This window comes from Microtus pennsylvanicus, chromosome 3 (assembly GCF_037038515.1).
Source record: "Microtus pennsylvanicus isolate mMicPen1 chromosome 3, mMicPen1.hap1, whole genome shotgun sequence".
NCBI lineage: Eukaryota > Metazoa > Chordata > Mammalia > Rodentia > Cricetidae > Microtus > Microtus pennsylvanicus.
Window position 1 is genome coordinate 67,555,019 of NC_134581.1, and position 26,344 is coordinate 67,581,362.

Below are 26,344 nucleotides of genomic sequence, written 5' to 3' on the forward strand. Positions count from 1 at the left end.
CTCTCTTCTCAACACTTGGCCCCTTTCTTTCCTCCAAGGAGCTAAGCTAGCTCTCCTTTGGGCACTGCACTTGCTGCCCCCTCCCATTTTGTCACATGACGGTCTTTGTCTCACTTAGGCCTTAGCTCAAATGTCACATCCTTGCAGAGCCCTTCCAAAACTAATGCTTTCCAAAAACTAATGCTTTCCAAAACTAATGGTTCTGTCTCCCACCTGCAGTCTCTGGTTCTCAAAGTTCCTTTTTTCCTTAATTGCATTAATCTTCATTTATTTGCTTTATTTAATGTCTTCTCCTGCCCCACCCTTCCAGTCCCTATCCCCAGTACAGCCCATGACAGAAAGGCCTTGTTTTGTGTTTCTGATAATGCCAGACACAGGCAGAGACTCGGTGCGCAGAGAACAAAGGTGTGCACATGAATTTGGGGGACAGCTCTGTTCTCTGAGGCTGATTCCTCACCTGTGAAATGCTGAACTGGAGACTGCATGGCCTGTTCCCTTGCTGTGGCTCGGCGCACATACATTTACAAAGGTCTGGAAAGGTATTCCCCCCGTGAAAGAATGTTCCTTGCTAATCCAGTGTAGCTCTAGCTGGGATCGCATTGATCTCAACCCTGTGTCCTCAGACCTCTGTAGTCGGCCCAGCTCTTTCTCACCATTCCCTGGTGTCCGCTGTCCTTTCATTTTCTTGCCCTCTCTCTTTGGAATTTCTCTCTGGATCTAAGAGATAATTAAAACGAAACAACTGAAAGAGAGCACCGACTCCCGCTGATGAGGGTCTGATGCAGGATGGAGGCACCGCCCTTCTAAGGCAACCGAATACTCTGAGAACTAGTACACAGTGACCTCACTCTGCCTCCCAGAAGAGAGGGAGTTAAGCATCTGCTGTGTGGCACCTGCGGTGTGGGGTCCGCATAGCCTCTCTCAGCACCATGAGAGCCCAGTGAGGGAGGGGTTACCAGAGCCAGCCCTTCATAGACATGGATTCTGTTATCCTGCAATGAAAGTGTTTCTGGGCTTTGCCAGTGCAGATGTCATCTGGCCATTGGTCCCTAAGCAAGGCAGCATACCAGCTATTTACATATCATTTGCATTGCATTAGTTATTCTAGGTAATCTATTTCCATATCATTTGCATTGTATTAGTTATTCTAAGTAACTAAAGATGCCTTCAAACACCTGGAAAGTTCTCAAAGGTTATAGGCAAGTGGCGTGGCATTTTATATAAGGGACTCAAGGATCTCTGATTTTGGAATACAAGTAGTAGGGTACCCTAAAGCCAACCCCCTGTGGGTATCCACAGACCGTGAAACTGTGAAAGATAAAACTCACCCAAGAAATGAGTGGAATAAGGAACTTCCCGCCTAACTTCATACCCCTTTTATTATGTCCAGTTTATTATATAAACTCTGGAGCCTGAACTATTTGACACTTGGCTAGAATTAAACTTTTGTGTAGAGTCTCTAAGCCTTTTTCATGTTGACTGACTCTCCTCAGATTGTCCTTTCCCCAAGCCAGACTGCTGGTTGTGCATAAATACTGTTGCATAATCAACCAAGACACACAGGAGATGAGCAGCTAGGGCTATTAGCTGCTGCCCACCTCTGACTACCTTCATACAGTTGCTCAGACTCCTCGGCTAAGGCTCACAAGCTGAGTGCGAGGATTCTAGGGGCACAGAACGGTGCGTGAAGGACTCTCAGGCAAAGTGCATGAGCTCAACACCTTGGGTTTGTTTGTTATGTTATTCATGGCTGTTCTCCAAAGACAACTACATCCTAAATTCTGACCACATCCTCTGTACTCGTGCAGTTAGGTAACAGGCTATAACCATGCACACGTCTCCACAGCATCCTTCTTTCTTTTATAGTAACAAGGGTGGAAACCATGTTCCCTCACCCACAACCTTCAATTTAACGCTTATTCTTAGAACACATCATACCAGAAAAAGAAGACAGAAAGAGACGATTTCACGGGCTAGCAAAAGAGCCACTCTCTTCCTAGACTCATCCTGGGTCTAAGCAGAGCATTCCCTTCTCATCCTGTAATTAAAATGTGCATTTATCATCTTCATTCTGTCTGTGCAGATCTTAAATGTGTTCGGACATTGTCTTAACTTTCCTGGCATTAGCTTCATTTTTAACACCTCTCATACTGCGTGTATAATTTCTCCTTTTTCTAACCAGTCCTCATACATGGACCAAGCATGCAAACCTAGAGGAAGAAAATATTACACTGGGCCTCTCCTTCAGGAAAGCAGAGAAAGCAGCCTGAGTTTTCTAAATGTAATCGCTGTGAATATATCGTGTTCTGGGTTCCCACCAGGGACAGTGGAAGTCAGGGAAACCTGTGACCTGCAGGTACAGTCCATGGCAGGAGTCACTTGGAGAGAGCTTTGTGGGGACATTAAAGCTCACGGGATTGGTTACAGTGTGCAGGGTGTTTCCAGGAAGGCTTAGGCTCTGAAGGAGGCTTTGCTTCAATGGTTATGCCTTTCTCAAGTGCTGTCTTGAGACAATGTTATGGAGATCAGCATTGTGAATACTCTGCTTTTCTTCGTCCTCTGACAAACCGCAGGACCTGGCATTCAGCATCCTCCAAAACCATATAACCACGGGGCAACACTTTGAATATGGTCCTCACTTTGAGCTTTTGTTGTTGTTCTTGCTGTTGTTTTCTCCAAGACAGGGTTTCTCTGTATAGCTCTGGCTGTCCTGGAACTTACTTTGTAGACCAGGCTGGCCTCAAACTCAGAGATCTACCTGCCCCTGCCTCCCTAGTGCTGGAATTAAAGGTGTGTGCCACCATGCTGGGCACACTTTGAGTTTATTTACGTACATACATATATATGCACACACACACATATATAAAAGTGACTATTATAATAATCACTCTGCTGATAATATATTCTGCTTGTTATTATTTTATCTGTGAGACTTTAAGGTTTCTCTTTAGACACAGTTACATCTTGTTTTTAGACCAAAACATCTTTCTTGAAACAGTCCTGAAATAATTTATAATAAATCTTCACTTGGAGCAAAATGAAGTAATAATGCTAGAATACAAGTGCATATAAATTATGTAACTCAGTTTTGGAAATTTATGACCAGCTGAATGTGTAAAGGGAGAGTGTGTAAAGGGAGGGGAACATGTCGTTGTTGGTGTGTCCGTGTGTATGCAACATTGTGCATGGAGAGGTTAGAGAACAACTCTTTGGAATTGGTTCTCTCCTTCCACTCTGTGGGTCCCGGGGATTGAACTCAGGTCATCAGGTTTGGCAGCCAGTGTGCTTACCCACTGAGCCATCTCACCGACTCACTGACTAGAGACCCTGTCTTAATAATTTTTTAAAGTTTTTTTTTTAAATTATTTTTAACTTTTTAAAAGTTTTTCCCCCTGGGAGTGTCCCTGTTGTTATTTGATATAATTTCAGCTTTTGGGTACTAGCATCTATCTATTCTTTGTTCATTTGTTTTGTTTTTCAAGACAGGATTTCTCTGTGTAGTCCCGGATGTAGTCCTGCAACTCGCTTTGTAGACTGGACTGCCCTTGACCTCAGAGATCCGCCTGCCTCTGCCTCCCGAGTGCTGGGATTAAAAGTGTGCACCACTACCCCCTGACTAGCAATAGACCTCTTAACTGCTAAGTCTTGTCTCTAGCATTGACACTGGTATTTTATAATTTTTTTAAATATTTTTTTTTCCGAAACAGGGTTTCTCTGTAGCTTTGGAGCCTGTCCTGGAACTAGCTCTTTTAGACCAGGCTGGCCTCAAACTCACAGAGATCTGCCTGCCTCTGCTTCCCGAGTGCTGGGATTAAAGGCGTGTGCCACCACCGCCCGGCGACACTGGTATTTTAAAGAGTAGGGTGCTGGGACCAAAAACATGCACCATCACACCCGTTTGGATGCTAGTACCCAAATTCATTTGATCTCAGAAACAAAGTTTGAGCTCCTTCTTCACAGTGTGTTAAATACTTAACCATAAAGTCTCTGTGGGTCTTCAGAGAAGGGCTTTGAAGGGACCTTGTTGACCGTCACAATGACAGTGCCTCTGACAGGATAGAGTGCACTGTGAGCTCATGTGTCTTTGATGTGAATAGGGACAGGATAAGCCTTCTTGGTGTGTAAACGACCAGCTCACTTCTCAAGAATGAAAAGAAAAGTCAATGCCAGGTGCATTTTATACAGGAAAAGCAGCTGCTCACTTGGCAGCAAATGGGTGTGGCTCACCTATTAACAATGACCTTAAGAGTCAACATCTCTTCGGCTGTGAATTAATTCAGTCTTGTTTTCTTTTAGGGCAGAATAAAGTAATGTCTAGCCTAGAAGCAGGAATCTGAGTAACCCAACAGCCCCTACCTTTTGTTTTGGTTTGTTTAAAACCATTCTGAGGCTGCTGAGATAGGCACCTGCCATCAAGCCGCAGGGCATGAGTTCGATCCCTGGACTCACACGGTTAAAGGAGAAAACTGACTCCTGCAAGCTGTTCTCTGGTCTCTACACACGTGTCATGATACATACATAAACAGAATAAAATTTGATAAATATTTAAGAAATCATCCTGTTATATCTATTCTCTTTATAAACACCACAGAACACCACCCTGCCACAGACTTAGCTCAAGCATGGGAGATCTGCTGAGACAATGGACCACCACAGGCAGCCCAAGGTGTGCTGGGGCACACTAGCACCAAAGCGGTCAGGAGTGACTGCTGTGCCTTGGGTCACAGGATCATAAATGTTTGGCATTCCTGGCCTCAATGAACCATACCAGCAGCTTAGGATAGACTCAGAGCTAAACTCAGCAAGGGATTCCCAAAACCCAGGCAAGCTGCAAGAAGCCCAGGGAGGGGAGCCTGCTTGGTGGGATTTGCACAAAGCCTTCTTGGAGCAATCCTACCTTTAACCCACATTGGATCAGGGCAGTGGAAACACAGGGGAGGTTGGTGACGGGGATGCTCTCCAGAGAGGGACAATGGGAAGAGATTTATAATGCTGCCCACAGTTTGGGGAGAAGTGACTGGCATCTGACTCATCTGCTCCACGCTGCATGGGGCCACCCTACAGCCACTCAGTTTACTATGCTTTTTTTTAAAATAACTCTAATTTGTGTGTGTGTTGCCTGTGTGTGTGTGTCTGTGCACTTGTGTGTTCAGTACCCACAGAGACCAGAAGAGGACATCAGGTCCTCTGAACTACAGTTACAGATGGTTGTGAGCAGCCATATGGGCACTGGGAACCGAACTTGGTCCTCTGCAAGATCAGCAAATGCTCTTAAACCCTGATCCGTCTCAACTATTACATTCTTTTAATCTTTTGCTTATCAGATAAACCCATAGACTGAGTTTGTTCTTCGCTATTGTCTTATAAGAAAGTTGAACATTATTTCACGTGTTCTTGGGTATGAGTCGTCTTATGGCTTCTCTGTTCTGGACCTTTATTTGATATTTGAACCCAGGAGTCATTGATAACATTGGTCCTTTGACGCTCGAGATAACAAAGAACAAGGTTGGCAACACCTGGTATCTGCTGTGAGTAGTCCATGGGTGGTCTAAGTATCTGTGGCCTGGTCACTGGAGCGTGTCACAGACCTGTGCTGAATGTCACGTTCAGTTCACTTAATCTCTACGCTTCTTTGCTTCTTCCCCTTCAGGCTGCAGCGCTAAGTACAGAGAGAACCTTCGTGCCATCCAGCTCTGCAGACGATCCTGTCAGGACATTCTCATCAGTCAAGATAGCCATCTCTTCCCAGGTCCTTGTCCCAGACTGGCGTGGGAGTTTAACACTGTCTGAGTTGATGGGAGGATGCTATATCTGGGTGGCGGGGACGCTCATGGGCTGGGCTCCAACCCCTTTGTTCCTCGGACTGATCAAATAACTTCTGTCTCCTTTTCTTCCCCACCTCTGGGACTCCTGTCTTTGTCCTCAGCCCTGTTTACTTATCTGGACTTGTTTGCCTTTACTCTCTCGTTGAAACCCTGTTTGTCAACCATTCTAAAGTCTTCGTCATTCACTCTGGGTTTCTTTCCAAGTTTCTCTTTTGCTTGCTATGCAAATGTTTTCACACATTCTTTGCCCCATGACTTGACTCAGTGCTGACACCTAGCGAAAGTTTTAAAAAAACGTCTTTTTCACTAGGAGGAACTCCATTTCAACTGTAATGAGCTTTAATATTTGTAATGATAGTATGAAGACACTGGGAAATTTAGGATCTATTAGTGGATAAAGATGGATGTAACCTAGAAAATGACAGATCTTGTATAACGGAAAGCCAAGATTCTTGATTTAGGCTCCCCAAAAAAGGTAGGATTTATTATATATATTTATATATACATGTGTGTGTGTGTGTGTGTGCGCGCACACACACACACACACTTATATTACTTATACCCTTTAAAGACATGGTCAGTCTTCCTGGGGTTTGAACTCCATTAGAACAGTGCCTGAAGTGGCCCTTGGTTGTCAGCCATGATGCTCATTCACAGTGAGTGACTGGATGGTATTTTAGTGGTTGTGGGTGAGGGCTGCCGTTCCCCCAGAGAAGAATCAGAACGTAAGAAAATAATTGAGGGCTTGTTTGGAAGTTCTGTTTTTCTTTGTTGAGAAAACAACAGTTTTTATTTGCGATCCTTGCTTCCAAAAGCTGTCCAAATTTCCCTGTGGAAGTCAAATCATTATCTGTTACTATCGCACAGTTGTCTCGTGTTGTTAGGCTACACGCAAGATTTCTCCAAACCCTTAGATTCTTCAGCTCCTTAATAGATGCAAGATCACAATCTTGCTTAAAACAGTAAGATCATGTAACTCTTCTGGAGACTTCTAAGACAATCACGTGAGCTTGCTGGGGGTAGTGAGGACGAGTTGTCCTTTTGTGCTCGGTGAGCCATTTATTCAGAGGAAAGCATTGCATTCTGGGGAATCGCTTCCTGATGTAACTGATTCAACAGAAAGCCAGAAATTAGAGAAAGATTCTACAAATCGTTATTGCATACTTAGTCTTTCAGAGGTTACTGCATTTCCTTTCTATTTAAAATTTGCAGAGTTGAGAAGTGAAATAAAACAATCTACATTCTTTAGATGTGCTGGGTTGTTAAGCAATTTACATTTAGCAATAGTTACTGAAGGTAAATAGGAACACTGGGAAGGGGGAGGAGGAGACTCTAGACTGAGGAGACAACAGCTACCACAGAACAGCGCCAAGTCTTTTGTGTAGGGCTTCAGTTTCCAATAGGAACAGAAATAGATTTTCTGAAGTGAAGATTACATATTCAAACTATGAATTAAATGTTGATAAGTGTGATATCCCATTCAGTGGAAGAGCAACAAGCCAAAATGAGAACTCATTTTCTGCAACCGTGCTCTGCATACCCACACCATCGCTGAGCCCACATGGCCAACTGCTTGACAAGCCATAACGAGCAATCATTTCTCCAGCCACGTTCTACACATCCACACCACCGCTGAGCCTGCATGACCAGTCTCTTCGCAACAGCTTTCACTATAAGCTTAGCTCCTATCCACGTTTCTCTGTCTCCCAAGCTCTACTTTACCACATCTGTACCGCTCACGAGCAGTCCAATAGTATATAAACTGTCAAAGTGTCATCAGACTTTTAAAAGTAGCCTGGGGCACACAATCAGTTCTAGAACAGCCTGGGTCATGCCTTTAATCCCGGTACTCGGGAGGCAGAGGCAGGCGGATCTCTGTGAGTTCGAGGCCAGCCTGGTCTACAAGAGCTAGTTCCAGGACAGGAACCAAAAAAAGCTATGGAGAAACCCTGTCTCGAAAATCAAAAAAAGAAAGAAAGAAAGAAAGAAAGAAAGAAAGAAAGAAAGAAGGAAGGAAGGAAATTATTTAAAATCATATGTCCTGTCTTTCCAAATCCATTATACATTTTTTTGGGCCCCAGGTTTGGCATTAACAATATCAAGTTGCGTAGCTTATATAAATTTGAGATCTGTCAAGGATCTCAAATGTTGCTGAGTAAAAATGCTTCTCATCCTGATTCCATAAAAGTCTGGGGCTAAGCTAAGCAAACGCTCATGCTCACGTACTTGAAGGAGGTGTCTGGATCTCATTCTTAGCCTTGCTGCTTTGCCATCTGAGGCATGCGTTCAATGTGTTTACGCTAAACTGGAGTCACTGGCCTGAGCGCTCCAGGAGGCTTCACACAGGTGAACATCTCCTACCTGGCTGGGGCTGGGGTGCATACAGAATGATCGCTTTGCCTCTCCTCTTAGTGACTTTGCATGAACTTCGAAAGTGACATCTGTGGTGCCCTACGCTGGGGAGCAGGATGTATTGAGGTGGGGGATTTCCCACTTTCTGGAGGTGAACTGTATTTCTATCCATCCGGATGGGATAGGGACAGAGCTGCTGGAAGGGAAGCTTACGGCTTAGTAGAGGGAGGACAAATGGCTAGAAGCAAGAGTCCTAGGCTTTGGTTTTGTTTTATTTGGAGTGGGAGGGTTGTCTCAATTAGTTGGCCATGATTATTTCTGTATAGAGAAAAAAAAAAGCAAGAAATCTTCTCGTTGAAGTCCAAAGCCAAAGGGGAGGAAATGAAAGGACCCGAATGTTCTTCTGGGCTGGTTGGTTTCCTGCTGTTTGACAGGCTGTTCATCATGGCTTGTATTTGTGATGGCTTCTGTCCCCTTCTCTACTGTTGGATGCCTGCTCTCAGCTTCTCTCCCAGTAGTCACTCCCAGTCCATCTGGAGCTGGGGAACAGTTCCAGGATTCTTGCCAGAATGCTGCCTGGAAACGGGGCCACTCTTCCCCTCACCTCCAGTACTGGTCACGGGTCTAAGACTTGATCTCAACTGCCAGGAAGTAATGTCAAAATATTTCTGAGAGATGACCATCGGACTGCAGCTTTGTTAGCCGTCCTGGGACTCAAAGTATGCAGTCTGTTTGGACCCACTAGATTAGTAAACAGTGAGCTGGATCCCCAAACCCCATCACAGCTGAAACTTTCATTTACCCATAATCCCCTTTCCACGTCTGCCTTCAGAAAAGGGGCCACCAAGTCCTGCAACTTAACATTCCAATATTTCTTGAACCTCTTCCCTTCACTTAATTCCTCTCTGTCTTGGTCTATTTTATGTTGCTGTAACAGAGTGCTGCAGGTGGATAATTTGTTTCTCATAGTTTTAGTGGCTGGGACGTCCAAGTGCAGGGCATCGGCATCCAGCAGGGACCCTCGTGCTTTGTCATCCCATGGAGGAGGGCAAAAAAGCAAGAGGAGACTCTGAGAGAGCAAGCAAATCAGAGAAGCTCAATTTACTCTCTCTTCTCTCTTTCTCTGTGTGTGTGTGGGGGGGGGGGAGGGAGGGAGGGAGGGAGGGAGGGAGAGAGAGAGAGAGAGAGAGAGAGAGAGAGAGAGAGAGAGAGAGAGAGTTTGTGAATCCCAGGCTGATATTAACTTGCTGTGTAACCAAGAATGATCTTGAATTAATGGTCTTTTCACATCTGTCTTCTGAGCGTCGGCATTATAGGTGTGTGCCCATGTGCCTGGTCTATATTGTTCTGGGATGGAACCCAGGGCTTCATGCGTGCTAGGCAAGCACTCTACCAGCTGAGATACATTTCCACCCCCCACACTTGCTCTTATATCAAGTCCCTCTTCTGCAATAATAGCAGTCTATTCCGATGGACATAGCCCTTATGACCCAGTTACCTCATAGGGTTCTCCCCTCCAGCATCACAGTAGTGGAAAAAAGTTCCCAATACACGAGGACTTTAAACTTTTGTGCAGAATTCTCCTTAATCCAGACTGGACCCAGTGCTACCACTGGGTCTTTCTTTGACTTCGTTCCGTTGCTCTAAATATGTCCACGGTTCCTCCTTGTCTTCTGTTTTACAGAGCGTAGGGTCCTAGGCATGGCACAGGACCTTCCATGACCCATCTATGCCTCAGAATTTGCCTCTCACTTTGTGTTCTGGTGATCCCCCTTCTGCTTTCTGGTTGCACCTCACTGTGGTTTTCCACATAACCGAGTCTTGCCAAAACTACTCTTTGCATCTCCAGGAACCTTCCTGCCTCTACCCACTCCTCCAGCATGGTATTCAATGATCTCTGGGCTCCTATGCACAACTGCCTGATCATTTACCACACAGTGGGGAATATACAGTTGGCCTTCCCTATTCCTGAGTTCTACACAACAAAAATAAAATACGAATTAACGATATTTGAAAATCACATTAAATTTGTATGAAACACATAAACATTTTTAGTCATTATTCCTTAGACAATACAGACTAACAATTTTCATAGCATTTAAATTGGGTTCAGTATTATAAATAATCAAAAGGTAGCTTAAAGTAGGTGGCCTGCAGGTTGTATATAAATACGACATCATTTTAAACACGGGACTTCAGCATCTGTGGATTTTGACATCTGATGGGGGATGCTGGCCCCAATCTCCCATGGACATTGAACATTGACTATTTGGAGAGTGAATGATTTTATCGAGGAGTTTTGTATCTCTGCAACTAGGAACATGGTAGGCACTCAGACACACCTGCTGGCAGAATGAGAGCTTGCTGCTGATATTACTGAGTTCTGATGAAAAAAAAAATCTGTCCCATAATGCTGTCATTAAAGGGAGGAACAGAGCTCCAAACTTCTGTTCTCTGGTGCAATGGAACCCTAAGAGGAGGAACCTGGACCCCGAAACTGTGACACGTTCCAAAGATAAAGACCAAATAGAGGTTCTAGCCATCCCTGTCAGCTCTGGAAGGAGGTCACATTGTAATGTTGATGGGTGCCTGACTTACACTCCCAAACTCCTGCCTCCCAGGAAGAAAAAAAATCCAAGGCAAAGCAGTAGACAGGCTCTGGATTCCCTCCTGACATGACCTACTCGTGGAGGTACACACAGCCTTCAACCGTAGGAGGCTGCCACCAACTGTGCCTGTAGTACCAAAGATACCACCATAGAGAGTGGGAGACAATGGACATTGGTGCCAGCTGGATCACCAAACCATCCCTGGGGTTCAGAAGATTGTTCAGTCAGTAGAGTGCTTGTCTTAGATCCATGAAGAACCACATTTGATTCCCCAGAACTCATATTTAAAAAACCAGACTCAGTGTCATACACTTGTAATCTCAGTCCTGGGGATGCAGACAGATGGGTCCCTGGAGTTTAGCTACTTAGACCCTGGTCAGCTAGAGACTCTCTCAGAGACCAGGTAAAGGGCTCCTGAGAAACAATACCTGATGTAAATCTCTGGCCTCCAATGTGTGTAAGACACACACACATACACACACACACACACACACACACACACACACACACACACACACACACCTCTGAACAAAAATTACAAACATTTCTGCTATTTTGAAGGGCTACTGATTGGAAATTGTAGTATTTACACTATTTGCAAATTGGGTTTTTAGATATGTGCAAATTGTTTTAATAAAAATTTACACCAGCTTGGGAGATAGTTTAGGCAGTTAAAGCATTTGCATGCAGGCATGAGGCCAGAGTTTGAATCCCCAGGCAAGGCGACCCACCAGTAAGTCCCAGTGCGTGGAGGATGGAGGCAGGGGAATCCCTACTGCAAACTGGCCAGCCAGTCTAGCTGAATGGACTAGTCCAGGTACACTTAAAAACTAATGTTTAAAGTGACTGAGGAAAGTTTCTGATTCTGGCTTCTGATCTCCACACACATGCACACACATATGTGCACACACACATATGTGCACACACACATATGTGCACACACACATATGTACACACACACACACACACACACACACACCATACATTTGTATATCGGTTTATTCCAGCAGACACACTTCAAAAGAACAGAAAAGGTGTTAAATGGCAGCCTGCAAAGAAATAAGAAGAAAGCTGGGGAAGAAGTTCATCAGAAGCCGGAGAAGGTGGGATCTGCCACGGCTTTGAAGATAGAGACAGCTAACCTGGAGGGGATATGTTACTCATAAATGTTTAAAGACATCGGCCCGGATGGCAGAGGCTAGGTAATTAAACAGCTGTGGATAGACATGACCTCATTTATTGACCTCTCCGGTTGCCTTCTCTGGAGCCAATGTTATATGGCAACCTACAGTAGGAATGGACTGTGGTGAGTGGAGATCGCTTGACGACATTGAAGAGGTAGCCATACTCTTCTTCACACACTCCCCAGTGGCGTGTAGGGCCATTGCCACCCCTCCCACACACACATAGGCGTGTTTCTTTTTATACGGTAGGACTAAAAGAACGCCAGCTACTTAGGGATGACTTCTAGCGAGCAGAGGCCTTGCTTGGCTCCTGGTCCTGCAGAGGAAATTCTAAGTTATTGTGTAGCCATGCCCTCCAAATGGAACATTCCTTCCTAGAGGGATGTCCTTCAAGACTCGGAAGTAAATGAAACTCATAAGCGCAGGGAGCTCCGAAAACTTGCGAGGCCACGAGGCGCCTCCCTAAGGTTATTCTCACAGTAACAACTGCCAGAGAGAGGAGACTGACCCAGCTCAGCCAAGTAAGCCATTCAGGGAGTTTTGGGGATGCAGCCTTCCTGCATCCTACCCATCCTGGTGTGAGCTTTTCAGCAATGCAGCAATGCAGCTGCCTTTAGTCACCCACTTTCTGTAACTAACCCCATACCTAGAGTTCTGCCAACTCTGGTTCAGGAAGTTAGATCTCTCTGGAGTTGTTTCTTTGGTCAGTTGTTAGTGCTTTATCTGGGCTGAATAGGGAAAGTCACGTGATGTAAGTGCACTCTCAAGTACAAATGTTATATGTAATCCAGCTAACAAGTTAAAATGACCCTCAAATCTGCACAACCCCTAAAGTCAGTTTTTATATATCTCCATGGCATTTCGGAGAAGAGAGCTGCCACACACAAATACACAGCAGCCATTTAAGAAATTCTGTTCAAAACCTGGTAGTGGTGGCGCACGCCTTTAATCCCAGGACTTGCGAGGCAGAGGCGGGTGGATCTCTGTGAGTTTGAGGCCAGCCTGGTCTACAAGAGCTAGTTCCAGGACAGACTCCAAAGCTACAGGGAAACCCTGTCTCGAAAAACCACACACAAAAAAGAAAGAAAGAGAGAAAGAAAGAAAGAAAGAAAGAAAGAAAGAAAGAAAGAAAGAAAGAAAGAGAAAGAAATACCATTCAACAGTCAACGTAGAACTATACCTTGTAATGGAGCTTAAGGAAGTCTGTTCTTGGGACCAGGACCTGAGCAGCTTATGGTTATCACAGCCTTGTGTGTACAGTAACCTGCACTGGAGGGGGTGGGGTGGCGTAAAATAAAAACAATGAAAGCAAAAGGTGGTTCTTCCAGTTGCCTGGCTACACAGCTCCGGGGGGCAGAAGATAACTTTGATTGGTCAAGCAACTGTAAGTCAGGAAACAGCAGAAACAAAGCTCCTCATGTTCACAGCAGGATAGTCTCCTCAACTGGTCTATGCCAGGACCCCAGGCTTTTTCCTCCCTAGCACAGGATTTCCTGAAATGTTAGCATTCTCTCAACTCATGCAAAGGAGTGGAGTGGAGTGGAGGAAAGACGGGACAGTTGAAGTACATGATCCAAGGGCCCAGGGGCTGTCAGGTCCCTTAACGTATGTTACTCTTATCTGAGGAGCTTTAAAAAGGCCTGCTCCATATGTCTGTCACCCCATAGTCAGGAGGTCATGGGCTCCAGGGGGAGCTGTTGCTGTTCTCTTGCTAAGCGGACTTGTTAGAAACTGTCTTCTAAATATTTATGGTTATACTCATAGATTAGTGCTGCCCTCAACCTTGGCCACAGAAGCCTCTTTCTGCTGTGGGCAGCAATACAGATTAACAAAGAGCTGAGAATAAGCGAATGTTGAGTGCATAGCCATAACCAGGACATCTACACCACCCACTCCATCAAAGGCTAAGGGAACGTCACCAAAAAGGGGTGGGAAAGCACACAAGTCTAGGAAAATGTGCTGTGGATGGTATTTTGTAGACACAACGTGTCTATTGTGCCGATGAGCACACCATAGCTGCGGTTATCTGCATAAGACCTGCACAAGATCAAACCAACAAACTTAGCCAACATTCCAGTTGGCAGCACTAACTAGACTCGGTGGTTTCGGGGGGACCATTCCTGTGGGAGGAGGATGTGTTGGTCTGTGTCCAGGAGGATGGGGGGCAGGGTTGGGCACGATCAAGATATATTGTATACAGGGATGAAATTGTCAAAGAACAAATGATGTTCTCAATAGCCTTGTCTGAGAAAGAAACACATTCTGCACCTAGGGACATTCTGAGCCTCGGCTCACTAAGGACAGAAGGAAATGATCTGTGCTCAGGAGCTGAAATAGGCTTCTCTTGAGATGTATGGGATTCTTATATTTTCATATTTTTCTATTCATACTCCTTTGTCTTTGTCCACCCTAGTGAGATACTAAACGAAACCTCCTAGTCCTTATAAGCATGATTTGATGATTGTACAGTATTTCTGCAGGCAATAAAAGCCCAGCACATGTGGCATGCTGTATCCTTGAAGCTTCCAGTAGGCTCCTTGGACCCCAACCCTCTCTAATAAGAATTTACATTCCAAGACTTGTGGTTTCTTCATGAACTGAGCTTCACATTCATGGTAAGTGGAACCGTAGAACCTCAGACATTAAGTAAAAAAAGAAAGGAAGAAGAAAAGACAAAGATAGACAGGAGGAAGTGAAGGAAGAAGGAAAGGAAGGAAGGAAGGAAGGAAGGAGGGAGGGAGGAAAGGAAGGAAGGAATAAAGGAAGGAAGGAAAGAAGGCAAGAAGGCAGGAGGCAGGCAGGAAGGCAGGAAACCAGTTAATACTGAGGTGGGGCCAGACATTGGTAGTTTTGACAGTTTCTTAGATCAGCCATAGCTAAGAATCACCATGGCCTGGGACATGTCATCATAGATGCCAAACATGCCCAGCAGATGTGTCAAGGGCCTGAGTAAGCACGGAGAAGGCAGGTGCACAGCTAGTCCCTTAGACAGGCAAGTCTCATGTCTGCCACGACAGCATTGCATCACTTCAGCTGAACTCAATCATTTACAGCCTCAGCCTCTGCGTAGGCACGAAGCTTCACCCGGGAGGGACTTCAGAGCGGGTGTCTGGCCTCACTCAGAGCAGCTGATTAGAGTTGCAAGCGACTGGCATGACAGTCATGACCCTCAACCAGAATCCGAGCCAAGGAGGATCATCCCATTGGAGGACAACAGAGCCAGAGGTCTGGGAAGATGGTGTGTGAGCAGCCTGTGCCTGAAGGAGTTCAGTTTCAAGTTCTTCAATTCTCAGTTTCAGACCCGGAGCCTCCAGTACCTAAGGGGCCCTGCCCTGAGTCTATGCTCAGAGACCTTGTCTTTTGCATGTACGATAGTGCCTGGTCACAGTCCCTTCTGGGAAGGGACTGCTCCACACGGAAGGGAGCAAGGCAGAGAGAAGCAGCAGGCTGGGGAAGCCACAGCAGAATAGGGCACCTCCCAAGGTACTTGGTGTAGGGAAAGAGCAAAGAGAAAAGCACGGGATGTGGACAGCAGTGTTGCGTATGGGGGATGCTCCAGAGAACCTTCAGACAGGATAGCGAACGTGGATGAGCAGCGCTAAGAGAAAGACTCTAAACTGCGACAGAGGAGAGGCAAAACTATGGGAAGGAAGAAGGGGTGGATATGACCTACTGAGAGGTGACACCTGCCTGCACCCTCTGCTTCTGACTGTGGTCCTGCGGGAACTGATAGGTAAGGAGGAAGATGGAAGCCAAGGGTTTGCTCCCCTCTCTTGACTGACTTAGATAGGGAATTTCTGCAAATGACCTTCTTGCATCATCTCCAGATACTGGCTCACACCCACCAGGGCTCCTCTTTCTTTTGCAGGACCCGGAATCTTAGAGAACACCACCCAACCCTCTTGTGTATAAAACAGTGACTCTTAGAGCTGGCTCGCACTGGATCTCATTACTAAATATTCAGGAATTTTACAAGCCAACCGGTTCCTTAACTATTGCTGGTTGGAAATTGGCCAGCACAACAGATCAGAAGTTTGTTTTTTTTCTTCCCCATTACCTGAGCAGAACCACTCCCCAGCATGCTTTGGCGTCTATACCCCCAGTGGTGCAGGTTCCCCCCCCCCCAGAAGAACCACGCCCCAGCATGCTTTGGCATCTATACCCCCAGTGGTGCAGGTTCCCCCCCAGAAGAACCACGCCCCAGCATGCTTTGGCGTCTATACCCCCAGTGGTGCAGGTTCCCCCCCCAGAAGAACCACGCCCCAGCATGCTTTGGCGTCTATACCCCCAGTGGTGCAGGTTCCCCGTACCATACCGCCTTCCTCTGACTCGCCATCACTCCCCCTCTCCCCATTGGTTCTGTTTGTCGCCACAAGGCCAGTTCACTACCTTATACAGAGTAGTTTCTGGTTTCCAGAAACTACTAACTGATTCCCAGAGAAGGGACGGGAGTTAGCCAGAAGGGTCCAGAAGATGCCTTAGTTTGGATTTGGGGTGCAGGAAAGGGGTCTTCTGGGAGCAAGCATGCTCACTGCTGAAACACCCAGGGAGGGAGACCGCTCTGATGGGTTCTGCTGAGGTTCTGAGATGTGGCAACTCCCGCACCCAGCTTTGATATTTTTCCCCCTCTCTCTACATCTTACAAAAAGACAGAGGACTGATAGAGGTTTCAGGGAACTACAAAGTATAAAGAGGGCCCAGCTGTGGTAGCACCTGCCTGTAACCCCAGCAAAATAGTGATTACAAGTTACCTGTAAAAAGACGTGTGTGTGTGTGTGTGTGTGTGTGTGTGTGTGTGTGTGTGTAATCCCAGAGCAACTACCAAATATATTATACTGATAAACAGTTAAAAACAGTTAAAACTTCAGTAAACAGTTTTGAAAAGAATACTTAAAAATACTAAGCCTGAGGACCTGAGTCTGATCCTTGGGACCCACAAGGTGGAAAAAGGGAACAAGGTCATTCCCATTGTCCTCTGACCTCCGCACTGTGTGCCGTGGCACATGTGTACTGCTTCCCACAGAAAATTAATATTAAGTATTTAAAATATTTTAATGTTGCAGGCAGGAGAGGAGAAAAAGAGGAATAAAAAAACAAATAGGAAATAAAATGCTAGACCTGAATAAACGCACCCATGCAATGATAGAAATGGTCTCTGTGTCAAAAAGACACTATTAATGTAGCCCACAAGAAACACACTCTAAAAACCTTATAATAATTAATGTGATGATTTAGGCAAAATGGACTATTTCTCTGAAACTGTCATCTACACAATTTATGCAGGGAAATCTAGTTGGAAAAGCCTGGTTTCATTAAAGAAATTTGATTTATAATTAAAATCTTTGAGAAAATAAAACTCTATTTCCGGAACTTTTCCCAAATGCTTATAGAAGAAGCTCCATTCCCTCTCACAGGAATAGGAGAGAATCCATAAGAAAGCCAGAGGTACTCAGCATTAAAACAGACAAAAGTCAGCTGGCCCATGGGGAGTGCACACCTTTAATCCCAGCACTTGGGAGGCAGAGGCAGGTAGATCTCTGTGGATTTGAGGCCAGGCTGGTCTACAGAGTGAGTTCCAAGATAGGCTCCAAAGCTACACAGAGAAACCCTCTCTTAAAATATGAAACAAAACCAAAAAACAAAGAAACATAGAAAACAAACAAACAAAAAAAACCCCAAAACAAAAATCCAGATATAAATCCTAAGCATGCCATAGCGATTCATTCCTGTAATCCCAATGCTTAGAAAAGGAGTCAGGAGGATCAGAAGTTTGAGACCAGCCTGGACTGCAGGATGTGAGGATAGACGGGGCTACACATACGTCTGTCTCAAAAATAAAGCAAAACAACAGGTTATAGGAAAGACAGTACATCAGTATCTTTCACCAGTCCAGATGCCAAAACTAAGGAAATATTAGCAAACCAATTTAACTATAGGAGCGATATACCCTTGACCAATGGGGCTTACCTTGAGAATGTGCCTGTGTGTGCTAGCCTGACAGTAAGAAAGTCCTGGGATAAGGGTCATACTAAAGAAACTGTGTGACTGTGGATGGATGGATGGATGGATGGATGGATGGATGGACGGTCCTACAGTCTGCAGGTCAAGATCAAGTGAGGCAGGGTCCTGCTTCCTCCACATGACCAGGCCATGACCAGCCCTGTTCCTGACCATTCGTTTCTGTGTAACTGTAATGTCAGTTTGCACATGGTTTCTCTCTTACGTCTGCTCCATGTGTCCAGAGTTTTTAAATGAGGATATTAGTGTCATTACTGTGGATTCCCTTCAGTGATCCCGTTTTCAGTCATCTACCTATGTGAAAGCCCTCTCTCCAAGGGCCACACTGAGGGACTGGAGGTTAGGCCAGCATGCATTTTCAAAAACACTGTTCATTTCTGCAACAATATTAATATTTTAAAGGTGATGACCGTGAACACCATATTGAGTCTAAAAATGCAAAACCGCATGATGCATTAACTTTTGTCTCAAAGCATTTGACCAAAAATCTCAGCAGCAAGAAATAAACTCTAATGCAAAGTGTCTGTCAGGAAAGTGTGACCAACATCACATTTAATGCCGAAAGACTGAAGCTTCTGGATCAAGCCCAGCATGTGTACCCCTACAGCCCTGCTCAGTGCCATGTTGGAAGCCCTAAGGAAAAACGACATACCTGTCAGACAAGAAGAAATAAAACCATCTCTATGTAAGTTTAGCAAAATATTGGGACCCAAGAGCCTTAGTGTGGATTTGCACTAATAACACACAGATAAGTCTAAGACTAATACAGAAAAGTGAAGGAACATAAAAAGCAAAATAATTATCTTTATAATTTTGATGTTAAGATCTACTACAAAACCATGGAAATCAAGCAAATGGTATTTATTAAGGAAAGAGCATATAGACACAAAAATAGGGCTGAGTCCAGAAACACAACCCAATACATATTTTTACAAAGGCATAGAAGCAGGTCAGCAAAGGAGGGACTTTCTAAGAAATATATTGGGACAACTGGGCATTCATAGCCAGGAAATAAGATGAGGCTCCAACTAAACTGCTTACTATGTATGAAAATATTTCAAAAATGGAACCATCTAATACATCAGACTTGAAAGAAAATCCACTTAAACCACAGGAGAAAGATTTCTGTGCTTTTGTGTCTGGCAAAAGTTCTCCTAATGCTACCAAAAGCACAATTCTCAAAAGAAAACCCTGTATATTGGTTTTCATCAAAGTGATCTTTTTGTTCTGTAAAGATACTAGGAAACAAGCTACAGCTGGGAAGAAAATGCTTGTAAAACCCTGCACTCCACAAAGGTGGTGTCCAGGATATATATATATAGAAATTAAAAAAAAACCAACAGTAAGAAAATGAGCAACACAAAAATATGCAAAAGATTTGAATAGACATCAAAGAGAATAGATGAAAAGCAGATAGCTACATGAAAATGTTTACCATCGTTAGTCATTAGGAAATGCAAAATAGAATATAATAATACCACAAACTTATAAGATGGGGTAAAATAAAAACATTGAAAACATTTGATATTCAATATTAGACCTGGTATTGGACTCCCAGCTTCAGACCTGTGGACAATAAACTTCTTGTGTTTATAGATTACCCAATCTAAGGTGTTCATTTCACTAGAGCAGCCTGAGTAACTAAGACAAAATCAGGAACTCTCATATTCTATTCATAGGAATGCAATATGCTGTAGTTATTATGGAAAATATCTTAGAAAATACTATATGTATTCAAGAATAGGATCTGACAAGTTCATTTCTTGTTTAAAAAACATCAGGGCAATCTGGGATAAAGGGGATCCTGCCTCAAAAATGAATAGAAGGCTGCAAAACGGCTCAGTGGATAAAAGCCCTTCAAGCCTGTTCTCTGGAACCCACAGAAAGGATGAATGATCAGCTTGTACCCATGAGCTCAACACTGCCCTGGGAATGAGCACCTTGTACCTGTGAGCCTAGCACTGCTGTAGGAAATGGGAGGCAGAGAGAGCTCATGGGCCAGGCAGCCTGGCATATTCAGCAGCAGAAATAACAAGAGAGACCTCAAAAGCAAGGAGGAAAGGAAATTAAATATTATTCCTAAGATATAACTATTTCAACAGTTTGGAGCATAGCCTTATGTAATGTATCTATAGAAAGGGCCAGTGTGAAGTCTCAGCTGGAGAACCCACCTTCCCCCAAGTCTGACAGCCAGAGTCCATCCCCTGGAGAGAACCAGCTCCTACAAGTTGTCCTTGGCTTTTACACAAGTACTGGGGCATGCACACCCGCGTGTGTGTGATTGTTGTGCACACACGTAAATAAACAATCTCAAAACTTTAAATGTATATAGGGCCAGAGAGATGGCTCACTGAGTAAAGATGTCCCCAGTCCTGACCACCTGAGTTTGGTTCCCGAGACCTACATGATGGACCGAGAAAGCCAACTTCTGCACATGGTCCTCTGACTTCCACATGTACTGTGCACATGTGTACACATGCCACCCCCTCCAAATAAGTAAATAAAATACAAGATACTGATGTGAAAATGTGCAATAGGCATTTTGTGTGTGTGTGTGCGTGCGTGTGTGCCTACTGAACGTTACTGTTTTCCTTAATCCTTCTTTACCATTTTATTTACTGGCAAGGTCTCTTCACTAAGCCTGGAATTTCCCGAATGGCTAGACTGGACTGGCAAGTGAGACCCAATGACTCTCACCCAGGGAATCTATGAAAAAGAAACCACTGGGTATTAGTGAGGCATGCCTTTAGGTATGTCTGTGGGGTGTTCCCCAAGAGGGTTGACTGAGGGCAGAAGGCTGGCCCTGGCTGAGGTAGACACCATCCCATGGCTGGGTTTGGATTGAAGAAAAGGGAACGAGACAGCTAGCTAGCTGAGTTCTAGCATTCTTCTTTCTTTACGTCCTGGTCCTCCGACATGAAATACAAACCCCATTCCTACAACCATGATCTCCTTCACACCTTCTCTGTCATCATGGACACTGCCTTCTCCAGCTATGACCAGAGTAAATCCCATGAAGCATATTCTGTTTTTGGTCAAAATAATACTAGAAGTACCCAATATAACTACCTAGGGTCATTATGTTCTCTGTTTCCACAGCCAGTGGAAATAGGAAGTGTTTTCAGATTAGAGATTTCAGTTGTGGATTTACTACCAGCTGGATGAGCAAAGCAAGAGTGTCACTTCAATGCTTTTTGCAGCAGTAGTGCATTTTTGATGGTGTGCAGAGACACACCACACACACTTCCTGGCTTGCTGCTATTAGCGCAAGCTATATCCTATGTGCTGGGAGCTTCTGGTGAGATTGGAGATTTAAAACATTGTAAGAATTAGAAAAAATGCAAGTTCCCAGCCAGCGGCAGCCTTCAGTACAATTATTGTTATCTATTTTTGCTTCAAAAAATTAAAAAAATTTATGTGTATGTTTGGCTGTATGTATGTTTGTATGTGCACGGTGTACATGCTTAGGGCTCGTGGAGGTCAGAAGGAGGTGGCGGATAGATACCCAGAAACTGGAGTTACAGATGTTCGTAAGCCACCATGTGATGCTGTAAACTGGACCTAGATCCTTTGCAAGAGCAGCCAGTGCTCTTAATTACTGAGCCAACTCTCCAGCCCTATTGTTAGCTTTCAAGAAAGATAAATAAAAATTTCTGTTGGATCAGCTATAGGATGAAAATAAAAGCAAATATATAAAAGTCCATACAGATGTAAATATATACAGATAAATACATATACATTCAATATGGGAGAAAGAAAAGTTATTTAAAGCCAGATAGATCTTGGATCAAGTTTTAGATTTGTGATTTGTACTTTGTAAACTAAAGGACTCTGAGCAAGTGTTTTGCTCTTGTTAAATATCATAATACGTGTCCCAGGGAATGGCTGTGACTATCATTCAACATTGACAGAAAAAAAAATAATTCTAAGACAGACTTAGATTCAAATTCTATTCTGTTACTTACTTTAGATAAAATACTCAACTTTTATAAGTAGCTTCCTTCTCTGTGAAATGGAAACTAAAAAGTGTGCCTAACATGGTTATTGGGAAGATTTGTTAAATCTGTACAGCATGTTTCTGTGACGACCGGCATACAGTATTGCCTAATAAATGTTAGCTGCTGTTATTATGACAATAATTACTGTTATTATATAAAAGGCAGTACTTAATAAAGGCAGCTATGGCTATTTCCTCTTACTTAAGCCTCCTACTGATGAGAAATATCTAAGAGATGGAAAACTGGGTCAAAGGTAAAGTTTAACCAAAATGTGCTATTGATCACTAGGGTTGACTGCAAAGACAGCTCAGCAGTCAAGTATGCAGACTGATTTTGCAGAGGGTCCAAGTTTGGTTCCCAGTACCCATATCAAGCAGCTTATAACCACCTGTAACTCCACCTCTGGAGGACTCCATGCCCCCTTGGGGTTTCTATGGGCACCTGCTCTCACGTGCACAGATCCACACACCAATATGCATTATATGCACAATTAAAAATAATAAAAACAAAACTTTTGGAAAAGGTTTGCAATCTACTTAAGACGCTAATAACATGCTTACTGTGGGTATCTCAAAGTTAACTTTCCTTTCTGATTGCAACTCCACATTTCCCCATCTCTTTTGTTTATTTCTGATGTATATTCAAGTGTGATTGGTTTACTTCTCTCTTTTGCCTACTTATCAACTTGAATCTTGGTGGTTCCCTTAAAATTTTGAATGAATTTCCAATTTATTAAAACCACTGTAATAGTAAATGCAAATCCTCTCCCAGAAACTGGAGCCAAAGAGGTCAAGGGCTGATGAAGATTCGGGGACATCTCTGCATGACTAAGAACACTTGGGGAGTCAGGGGCGGGGCACCTGTCTTTTACATTGGGATCTCAGCTATTCCTGTAGTTTTGACATCTATATCCGAACCCTCTGGCCCTGTGTAACTGTGCCATCCTATATTTCTAACTATAGGAATTCCTTTCAGTCTTCTATTGACATCTCAAATCTATAAGAAACGCAAGCGAATCCATCATCAAACAGCTAAACTCCCCTATCTAGCCCCTCACTGTCCTACTCAAGAGTTCTTGAAGTTGGTTCTGAGGAAGCGTAAAGGCCCCAACATCTCTCAGACAGCTCAAAGGTTTGAGCTGTTTGAAGTTACAGGGTTCTTATAAGTCATTTATCCTGAATTTTTATTTGGAAAATATAATGATCATACTTCTTGAGATAAGAAGCAGAAGAGACAGTTGGGTTCCAAGCTATACCCAGTCCTTTCTGGAGGCCACTGTCTGCTACAGAGACGAATGAACATGGGCTGGAAGATGGTAGATAATCCCATGGAGATAGGGGTATTCAAGAGAGGGAGCCAAGAAGTAAGCAGGAGAAAAGGTGCCAGAAGTCATTGCTTTGGACACCATCTACTTTCCTTGAAGGGGTTTTATGTGTCAGCAGTGGTGACGTTTCAAGCTGTTTGGATGATCATTTTAGTAGTTTAACACAACAGTTCTAAGCTTGATGTTCATACTAGCATTGTAGCTCTTCCTGTTGGTGCTTCATTTATGACCTGAGCGTCATGAGATCAGAAGATGTATTGCAGCCTTCCACACAATAGCTAATCTTCCAGCATTCGCCAACTATGCATAGACCCATTTTCCTTAAAGGCAACTGATGTGGGCAACATGAGTTGCAGTAGAGAAAGCATAAGGCAAGGGCTGGGGCAACTCTAAAGCTACTTTAAAGGAGCGGGAGGGGGGGGTGTAAGAGCACTTGCAGTGCAAGCGAAAGACTTGAGTCAGCACTAGAGGATATAAAAATCCAAGTGTGGTAGATGCTTGTAACCCCAGAGATATGAGGGTTCTAACCCCGGAGATGTGAGGGTTGTGACCCCGGAGATGTGAAGGTTGTGACCCCAGAAATGTGAGGGTTGTAACCCTAGAGATGTGAGGGACCGAGACTGGAGCATTGATGGGGATAGCTAGCCACCAGCCAGCCTAACTCAAGGTTCAGCGAGGGACCCCGTTTCAAAGAAATAAGACAGAGAGGGATAAAGCAGGACACTAGCCATCTTCCTCTGGCTTCCAGGACTATGCAGATGCATACACATATGCACTCACCTCACGCACATGTACCACACCCATACAATATAAACACAACAGTAATAAATTAGTATAAAGACGCCCTACACACCCTTCGTCCATTTCCCTTCAGGTGTCATGTTTTACATAACTCTAATACAGTACAAAATAAATACCCTTGAATGGAATTTAAAATAAATTATATCAGTATTTCTAGGACTACCGGTTTGTATGAATACTGCCACTGGAACTCCCAAGACTATAATTTAAAAAGGGCCAAGCTGGTGCCTAAATGCAAGCTCTCCTCCCTCTCACCATTTCCTAATTCTGCCCTTGCTTTCCCCTCATACATAATGGCCACCTTCCCTTAAGAGACAAAGAACATTCCCAATAACACATTGAGAACTACAGTTTGGGAGCCTGGGGATTGTGTATGCTTTTGAGCTATCCCTATGCAGGTCTAATGTCCATCTCTGAGAGGGGTGATGCCTGTACGGCCAATATGGGTGCAGACACACTGTTTTCAGAAGGAAGACTTTTTACACGGCCGGAGGGGATGGAGCCTGATTTTCAGAAGCAGAGTGTGGTAAGATCTCCATTCTGAAACTTCAAATGTGTGGCCTCCCCCTGCCCTGCAGCCTCCCCCTTGTCCCCCAGAATCCTGGGTGAAGATGGAGCTTCGGGCACAGTGTCTTCCATCTCTGCAAAGACTAAAAGCATCCCCCAATTTAAAGATTGTTCTTGAAGGGGTTTCTTTTGAGGTAAGGGAGAGACGGGTGGGCGTGGGAGGGGCTGGGAGGAACCGGGAACCTGATGACTTCACCAGCTTTCTAAACCCCAGCTTATGTCTTACATTGCAGCCTGAGGGATATCTTGGATTTCTACCCACAGTTTGCTGCAGAAGACTTAGGTCTGTGGGTCCCTACCCTAGCAGGGATTGGGAGAAGGTTGATTTATACCCCCAGTTAACCACTTCTGAATTTAATTTGCTAGTAACTTATCCCTCCCTTACTTATAACACTGTATTTAATAATAAGGTCATTGGTGAAATCCCGTAGAAACTCCTTCTTACATCACCACACCGCAGCCAACCCCACGTGTCTAAGTCCCATTCACCCACGCAGGACTCTGACAAGTTCCTGGATCTCCCGCCCTGGGCCTCCGGCTTGGAGGGAGCAGCTGCCAGGATCCAGCTCTCGGGAATGCCCCACAATAATTCACGGGCCCCAAACGGTCAGAGCCCTTCCCTAGTGGCTTGTGAGGCACCAGAACCCCTGAGATGTCTGAACTTCTCTCAGCCGAGGTTCGCCCAGGTGTCCTGAACAGATGGGGACCTAGGCGCAGAAAATGCGAAGAAGTAGCTACAGTCTCCCTCCTCCCCGCGGAGACTCACAGTCAATCCCAGTGGGGATGGAGAACCTGGAGAGAGCACCCGGAAGGCATCTGGAGACCCACAGAGAGAAAACCACACAGGTTCCGTCTTCCCACCGGGTAGCAGCAACTGCGCAGGGTGCCAGCAGGTGCCCGGGAGAGCAGAGCGGTTCCCTGGATTCCCAGACTTCCCCCCCAGATGCAGGCCCAGCCCCCCCCCCCCCCGCCCCAACACACAGGAGGAGTGCGCTTCCTACCTGATCCTGTCCTTCTCTGCCCTTCGGAGTTCCTCATTTCTTTCCAGAACCTGGAGGATCTTCCTGGCTTCTTCCTCGTTTAGGAAACTGAAATCAAACCCCTGAGGAACTTTCGTCATTTTCTCTCCCGTGTGCGAGTTATGTGTACTTAAGCTCCTTGGCGCCTCGTGTTACAAAGCCATTTTTCAAGATAAAGAAGACTAGTTTTCCCGAACTTGATCCCATAGCCCATAATAGCTCCGCGCCTTTGAAAAGCTAAAACCACAAACCTAGGGACCGGCCCACACATACAGGGCTCCTTTTGACAACACCTTAATGACATGTTTCTCTCAACCTGTCCAACCGAGATGCAAACTGAGTGACTAAATGGGGAGAAGGAGCCAATCGCATCTGGGGGGGCGGGCCTTGCCGCGTCTCCTCCCCCCCATTCCTCCCACCCTCTATGTGACTTGTTAAGCAAACAAGCCTACATAATTCTGTCTCTAAGTGAGGCTTATCCTTAAGTGTTAGCCCCAAAATATTTGCTTGACTGCTGCTGTTGGCTGGAAGAACTTGAGCTCGGCTAGTAGAAAGACAGAAGGAAAACGACTCATAACTAACTAATCCTGTCTTTCCCTGACTAAAAGCAGCCAGTTGGAGTTTGAGGGTTAGCAGGAGGGTTACCC

General features: G+C 44.7%; 1 protein-coding gene across 1 annotated transcript in view; it reads right to left on the minus strand.

The window, feature by feature from the left end:
- The window catches only part of Exph5 (exophilin 5), a 72,489-nt gene extending 46,519 nt beyond the window's left edge, over positions 1 to 25,970 (minus strand). Inside the window, exon 1 of the mRNA XM_075965896.1 lies at positions 25,680 to 25,970. Coding sequence (XP_075822011.1) covers positions 25,680 to 25,798 — 119 coding nt within the window. The 5' untranslated portion in view covers positions 25,799 to 25,970. The remainder of the gene's footprint in view (positions 1 to 25,679) is intronic.
- Between the last annotated feature and the right edge of the window lie 374 nt (positions 25,971 to 26,344).